General features: G+C 34.9%; 2 gene segments (V, D, J or C); both read left to right on the top strand.

Annotated features, from left to right (window-relative positions):
• Nucleotides 1–4102: 4102 nt before the first annotated feature.
• On the top strand, nucleotides 4103–4721 carry LOC131529953 (T-cell receptor alpha chain V region RL-5-like). The segment is given in 2 exon segments: nucleotides 4103–4227; nucleotides 4337–4721. Coding segments are annotated over 2 exon segments (393 nt in total).
• A 2357-nt stretch (nucleotides 4722–7078) lies between these two features.
• LOC131552460 (T cell receptor alpha variable 12-3-like) lies at nucleotides 7079–7909 on the top strand. The segment is given in 2 exon segments: nucleotides 7079–7154; nucleotides 7254–7909. Coding segments are annotated over 2 exon segments (390 nt in total).
• Nucleotides 7910–8343: the final 434 nt, after the last annotated feature.

The raw sequence follows: 8343 nt of genomic DNA, 5'->3' as shown, positions 1-8343 counted from the left end.
ACGATCGACTGTACATATCAGACTACTTCTACAACCCCGACTCTCTTCTGGTACCAGCAGAAAGGCAATGGAATCCCCAAGCATATGCTAAATAAATTCTCTAAATCTGGAAACAGTGAGGAAGAATTCAAGGAAAGATTTAGTGCATCTCTCAACAAAACTGCAGCTCCACTGACAATCCAGGATGTGTGTGTGTCTGACTCTGCTGTGTACTACTGTGCTCTGCAGCCCACAGTGACTGAAACACGCTCAACACTCATACAAAAACTCAGACAATGCAACAGCATACATTACATCATGAAATTTAACTTTTTCCACTTAGTCTATTTAATTTAGAAAACCTCTTTCATCCATAAATATATTCTATTTTAGTAGGTTTCTTTCATTTAAAGTTTACATTCAGTTTACATGATATAACTTTTCTTAAATTTATATTTTTATTAATTTTACCTTACTGTTGGTTTCGGGTGATTTTATATTGTTTATGCCACTAAAATAATCACCGTAAGTATGGCTAATGCTATTAAAATCTATCTTGTAAATATATACTAAGCATGTGCCAAAAGGTGATTGTAGTGTGATTTACTGAGGTTTGCAGTAGTCAATTTACTGGTATTTCAACCATTAAAGCCCCCCAAAAAACATGTCTTTAACAATTTTGAATTTGTCATGGCTACGATAACTGCTAGTTTATGCTTCTCTTGGTTGCATAGGCCATTATGGAAATGCACTGGCTGCGTCTGTGATCTTCAGTTTGCACACTGTCAGTAGATCACCCGCTGAACTCAACACCCATCTGTGCTTTTATGGGATTTCAGTCTCATGCCCTGTTTAGTATATCTGACCCAAAATATTCCTCATATTTGCATTATATTTCCATGCTTATGGTAAAACTGTTTAAAGATAAATGCAAAGGAATGATGAGAGTCAGAAACAAATTTGGCACATAAACTATCAGACAAAAAAATGAATAAAAATAAACAGTGCAGATCTTTTTATTACATTAAAAGACATGTTTACATTTACATACACTACAGTATCTATTATGTGTCTGTGACTTTATGTTACTCTCTCCATTTGCACTGTTTGTCCTAAATATCTCTTTTTGCACTGTCCTTCTATACCACTGTGTTATGTATATGTTGTATTTGTTTAAAGTATATGTAAAGTATATGTATTTTTTCTTTTAACAGTTGAGCTATGTGTAGGTTTATGTATATGTTTTTATATCTAGCACCATGGTCCTGTGAGACACAACATTTTGCTCCTGGGGAATTACTGTACAATAAACTTGACTTGACTTAAACTTGAGATGCCAGTTATGCAATATACTTGTAGTTAACCAGAAGAGGGCAGTAGGTGCTCAATATTAAATTTGACAAAACAGCAGCTTTTATAGGTCTCCACAAGCTCCTCCTTGGATCATCATTATAATACCAAAAGCAAAACTCTCATCACTGATTCTTCTATACTTTAAGGTGTATTCAGCACAGACAGTCATGTCACACCGGTTGAGGAATATATTTCTCTTCGCACTATTCATTCTTGGTATGAGTTTTCATTTAACGCAACTGTATATTCATCTAAGTTGATTATATGTTGTATTGTACATTAAATATTCTTAACCTTTACAGAGTGCAGATCAGAGGATGAAGTTAATCAGCCAGACAAACATGTGACTGAAGTTGAAGGAAGATCAGTAACATTACAGTGTAACTATAAAACAGATTCAGCACAAGAAAATTTATTCTGGTACATCCAGAGAGTGAATGACTTTCCTAAATACATCCTGAGGAGAAGCAAATATGGAGGAGATAATGGCACTGAGTTCCAGGAGAGATTTCACTCTGAACTATTATCATCTTCAGTTCCTCTGACAATCCATGATGTGTGTGTGTCTGACTCTGCTGTGTACTACTGTGCTCTGAGGCCCACAGTGAGAAAACTCAAGTCAAACCACATACAAAAACACAGAGACATAAACACACATGTGATTATTTCTTCACAATACACATTTCTGAAATGTAAAAGGTATGTTACAGTCTTACTGAAGGTAATATACTCAAATGAACTACAATAATAATCATGCAATCAATTTTAAATTATCCACCCATCCATTCTTCAAAATGCATATCCTCTGTAAGGTCACAGAAATTTAATATAACTATACTGATTTTAATTTAATCAATTCCATGATTTCAATGTAATTTTAACTACGCAATAGTGGTTTCTTGATCTAAAGGCTGTACATATTTGAATTGTCTTGCAAACACATGAACAACTGGATTTTGATTCAAGATGCAAACTTTAGTGTGTTTCATCTGTATTTGTTTTAAAGAATTATCAAATTAAAATGTATCTGTAATTTAACACTGATGGACAGATAAATGTGTTTCACATGATGCTAAGCTGTTGTGAGCTCTAATAAAAGTGTGTAGTTATTCAAACAATCATAAACAGCAGCAGGAAGTTCAGTGAGGAGGAAGTTCCTGTGTGTGTTTGTGACTGATCTGCAGTGACTTACAGCTCAGAGCACTGAGAGACTCAACAGAGAACTGAACTGATCTGACTGAACATGGACAGATGCTTCATACTGATTCTCATTGTGGGAACAGGTACATTATTTATTAATTAATGAAATTCTGTATAAATTTTAATGATGTTTTAAAATCTCAAACCACAAAGGCTATTGATAGTCATTTGTATTTTTGTAAAACATATTTGCTTTCACAAATCAAAAATAAGTCTACATGTGCATTGTATTGTTGACAGGTTTGGTGGCTGGAGACAACACTGAGCCAGATAAAGGGACAGAAAAAACTTCTAAAGAAGGAGAAACTGTCAAGCTGAGCTGCTCATATAGTACAAGTAGTGATTATGTTCGGCTTTACTGGTACAGACAGTATCCCAACAGAGAACCACAGTATTTATTACTCAAAAATGCACGGTCAGCGACTGATTACAAACACACCTCTGATGATCACTTTCAGTCAACTGCATCACAAACATCCACTGAACTCACTATTTCTGATGTACATCTGTCAGATTCAGCTCTCTATTATTGTGCTCTATTAGTAGGAGCCCAGTGATACAAAACATGACACGTCGTACAAAAACCTCTTTTCACTTTGCACCAGTCTAGTGAAAACCACAATCAAATCCACAATCTATTCAGCCCTGAATGTAATAAAATATGTGGTAACACCTACAGTATGTAAGACTGAATTAGAGCTTTGTTATAAGGCATAAATGAGAATCTTCAGGAAAAAAGCATTAACATTATGTCCAGATATCATGTATGTGTATTTATTTAAAATAATTCAAAAATAAAATTTAAAATGTAAAAACTGTAATAAAATCATAATGACACAGTCAATAATAAACTGAATGAATGATATTAAATTAAAATGAATGACAATAGTGATCATGCAATCATTATTATATTGATTGCATGATTTAATAATTGAATGATTTCAATATAATTTAGTAATAGTGTTTTCTTGATTTAAGGCTGTGTGAAGTGGAATTGTCTTCCAACATAACAGATAAATTGTTTCAAATAATGGTATGCTGTTGTGAGTAAAGTTTAAAATAACATTCAAAATGTGATGGAAGAAAAACTAACACAAAACACTCTAATTTAAAACAACATTCATGTTTTGACTAAATCTTTTCAGTTAATGATGTTACATCCCCTCAAATGCAGGAACATATCATCACAATTATAGTCCCATTCTCATATGGACAAATTCTTAAATAAGGATGGCAGATCAAATTTGGTTTATTTGTTTGGCAATCATACAGTTGTAATATTAGTTCATGTGACTGGATGTGATGTCAAATTCAGGTATAATGTGGCTCAGAGAGGAGGGACTCAGTGTTCATATGATCTTCTGAAACATACTATTTATTTTATTAAATGCAGTGGAAACTGAAAGGCAATTTATGAAACAATTAAACAGTATTTCCTAAACAAAATATATTTCAAAATCAAACATAAAACACATTAATATCACAGAGAAAAAAAGAAAACATTAATAAGTCCTTTCATTTGGTACACAGGTGTGAAATGTAGCTATGACATGGCTCAGAGAGGAGGGACTCAGTGTTCATATGATCTTAGTGTCTGACAGAGACTGTGGTTGAAATTATTCAGTCTGACTCTTCTCAGAGTGAACACTTGTACAATGGATCTTCATTCAGTTATTCTGTTCTGTGCCTCAGCTGGTATGTTATTTGGTTGATTACTATTATATAAATGTGTATTTTTATTGTTAAAAATTAGTTGTATGAAAAACATCTCACAAAAATTACAAATGTCCCTCTTCTTTTTTAGCTGCTGCATTTGGGAATGTCATTAAACCAAACCAAATAGATGTTTTTGCTGAGGAGGGTTCAAGTGTTACATTATCCTGTAGTTTTTCTGCTTCTGGAGGTACAGATTATCTCTACTGGTACCGTCAGTATGGAAGATCAAAACCTGAATTTCTTGTACTCACCTTCAGCAGTGCAACGGAAGCTCAGCGGTCTGTTGAAGATCCAATATTCTCTGTTAATATTCCAAAAAGTGAACATGTGGATCTGGAGATCTCCTCTGCTGCTGTATCAGACTCTGCTCTGTACTACTGTGCTCTGCAGCCCACAGTGACAGGAAACACATCAGCTCTCTACAAAAACCTGTTACAGTGAGAGACAAGAGAGAAACACAGAGATAAAGATGAAGACAGAGGAAAGAAGCTGTAAATGGCAATTACGGTATTGTGAACCAATGAAAAAAAAAAAAAAAAGAAATCACAGGCTGTACCAAAATCATATGTGGCAATGTGAAAGGTTTACATGAAATTACAGTTACATTAAATCCCGGTGAAGCTGTTCTTTAATGCCTGTAATTCAGAAAACTGTCAAACAATAAAAATATCAAATGATTCTCATGTGCAATAAATAGTGCAGGTTAATGTCTGCCACAGGATGGCAGTGTTCACATACTTTCACATGGAGATACTGCTATGTTTTAAAGGGATAGTTCACCCAAAAATGAAAATTAGCCTACGGTTTACTCAACCTCAAGGCATCCTGGTTGTATATGACTTTCCTCTTTCAGATGAATACAGTTGGAAATCCAATGTCCTGGCTCTTTCAAGCTTTATAATGGTAGTGGGCAGGTGTTTTGATTCAACAGTCCAAAAGAAGACCAATAAAGCGCATCCATCCCAAATAAAAAGTGCCTCACATGGTTCAGGGGGTGAATAAAGGTCTCCTGTAGTGAATCGATGCATGTTTGTAAGAAAAATATCCATATTTAAACGTTATGAACACTTTTCTCTAACTTCCACTAACTGTTGTGTGTGTGCAAGCTGTTCCGGGCGGATGACGTGGGACGTATGTGTAGCGCATGCACTGGTGAGAAGTGACGAACGTGGAAGTGCAGAGGACAGAGCAAAACAAAACACTGGTCACGAATTAGAAGTACAAAACAAGGATTGGTAAAGAAAAATGCCAGAGGATTTCGATACAAGCCAAGAGGAAACTGGTTTTCCTTTGCTAAAGTAAGGAAACTTTGCTTCCTTTGCTCCTGTAAACAAACATTGGTTCTCGCAAGACTAGCATATTCTCATGCGCTACGCATACGTCCTACGTCTTCCGCCTGGAACGGCTTGAGTGCATAACAGTAAGCGGAAGTTAGCGAAAAGTGTTTCTAACGTTTCAAATGTGGATATTTTTCTTACAAAAACTACAGGATACCTTTATTCACCCCCCGGAGCTATGTGAGGATATTTATTATGGATGGATGCGCTTTATTGGATTTCTTTTGGACTGTTCAACAAAAACACCCACCCACTGCCACTAACTGTTGTTATTGTGATCTATTAGTAGTAGCCCAGTGACACAAAACATGAGACAAGTCATACAAAAACCTGAAGCTCTTTTCACTTTGAAAATATCTAGTGAAAACCAGAATCTATCCAGCTCTAATTGTAATAAAATATGTGGTCACACCTGTGTGAGGTTGAAGCATGCCCTGATTTTGCTGAATTAGATGTGTTCCTAGGTCAACATATTTTGTTGACCCTGGAACAACATTTTAATCCAAAAATTTAGTCTTGACACCTAAACCTAACCTTAACCATGAGTTATCATTAAATCAGAGGAAATGATGGATGAATGACATTGATGTACAAGCACCGAACATTGATCGTAAGCCTAAACATCACAAAAATTATAAACTGGATCTTCAAATCTGATTTGTTAATCACAATGTTGTTCCAGGGTCAGGAAAGATGTTGATCCAGAAACATGTCGCTCTTGGTAAAATCAGGTTCTGCAAGGTTGAATCAGGCCTGTAAAAACATTTCAAAGAAGCATTAAGTGATACGTGTACAAATATCATGGTTCCTTTTACATACAAATACATTCTCAATACAGTTTCCTAATTGCTTGTGATAATGCATTAAAAACAGGGCGATCAGATAAGTATGGTTTGTTGAATGGGTGCTGAGATCTCACGCTCTTTTAATATTAAGACTTTTTGTAGTTCTTCAAATGACTGTTTTTCAGTGCCACTCCTGTTGAGTTCATGGCTTTGCTGACTCACCAACAGCATTCAATGTATTTGATATTATCGCTGAGTCCTCTGGGTTTATTTTCATGGCTTTGCCAGTGAGTTTTGAGCTTATTTTTACATCTCAAATCAAGTCCTCAGAAAAGAAAGATACACAGAGACAAAGACTAAGAGAGCAACTGTAAACTGTAGCTGTAATTCATATTTATAGCAGATTTAATATTTAAATAATCTGATAAAAAGCTACTGAATCTATGTGTGCAAAACTGTAAATTAATAATTTAAATAAATATGAAAAAATTCAAAAGGGTATTAAGAGAGCCAGTATTGTTAATTACATCAAATCCATAAAAAAGTAGTCTATAGTTTAAATTCTAATGCATTATCATGTGGAACACATAGTGCAGGTATATAATGTGCCACAAGATGACAGTGTTCTCAGAGATTCTACTGCAGCAATGAACAACAGAACTGAACTTGGGTATAATGTGGCTGATCTAACCGTGTCTCAAAGAGACTTTCAGTCTGACTCTTCTCAGAGTGAACACTTGTACAATGGATCTTCATTCAGTTATTCTGTTCTGTGCTTCAGCAGGTGTGTATTTATTTGGTTAATTATTATTTTTCAAAGTTACAAAGTTTTAAACATTTTTAAACAAAAGTTACAAACTTTTAAAAATGTTCATTTTTTCAGCTGCTGTCTTTGGAAATGTCATCAAACCAAACAAAACCAATGTTGAGGAGGGTTCGAATGTTATATTGTCCTGCAGTCATTCACCTGCAGCTTCAGATACTCTCTACTGGTACCGTCAGTATGGAAGATCAAAACCTGAATTTCTTGTACTCACCTTCGCTAGTGCAAAAGAAGCTGAGGTGTCTGATGTAGATTCAAGATTCTCTGTTAAAGTTGAAAAAAGGGAACAAATCCATGTGGATCTGGAGATCTCCTCTGCTGCTGTATCAGACTCTGCTCTGTACTACTGTGCTCTGAGGCCCACAGTGACAGGAAACACATCAGCTCTCTACAAAAACCTATTCCATTGAGAGACAGGGAAAAAGACAGCAAGAAATAAAGCAAATAAACGTTAAATTATCTCAAATTATTCTCGTGTACAGTGTATAGTACATACTATACATCCACATGGAGTTCCTGCTTGTTCCAAATTCTGATTACATTTTATATAAAAATAGCTAGACTATAAATACTAAATATTCTTCATTCTTTTCATCAGTCAAAAATGAAAATGATAAATGCAAAGACATCAAGTATTTGAGCAATGCCTTTATAAAGCAGGAAGTTCCTGTGTGTGTTTGTGACGATCTGCAGTGACTTACAGCTCAGAGCACTGAGAGACTCAACAGAGAACTGAACTGATCTGACTGAACATGGACAGATGCTTTATACTGATTCTCATTCTGGGAACAGGTACATTATTTATGTAGTGGAAACAATTGAAAGTGTATTTACATGATGTGAAACCACAACATTTGGGGGCTTGATAGGTTGTTACCTCGTTTAAAGTGCTGTTTGGTGGATATATATTGCAACATTTAAAAGCTACATTTAAATGGATCTATTTTGCAGAAATTCACATGCAAATTATACGTAGTATATTAAGTCAAGTAGTTGAAAATGCATTTAGGATATGAATTCATTTCGGAAAATTACTTATATATGAAACATTAATACATTTTATGATAATATCAGTATTCATAAGGTTGTCAAATGGAGCAAAAACATCTAGAGACTGTACTATAATAACTGCCATTACCAGACAGAATAT

Source organism: Onychostoma macrolepis, chromosome 02, assembly GCF_012432095.1.
Source record: "Onychostoma macrolepis isolate SWU-2019 chromosome 02, ASM1243209v1, whole genome shotgun sequence".
Classification (NCBI taxonomy): Eukaryota; Metazoa; Chordata; class Actinopteri; order Cypriniformes; family Cyprinidae; genus Onychostoma; species Onychostoma macrolepis.
Note: the sequence above shows the minus strand (reverse complement) of the source record. Positions and strands in the feature narration are given on the sequence as shown.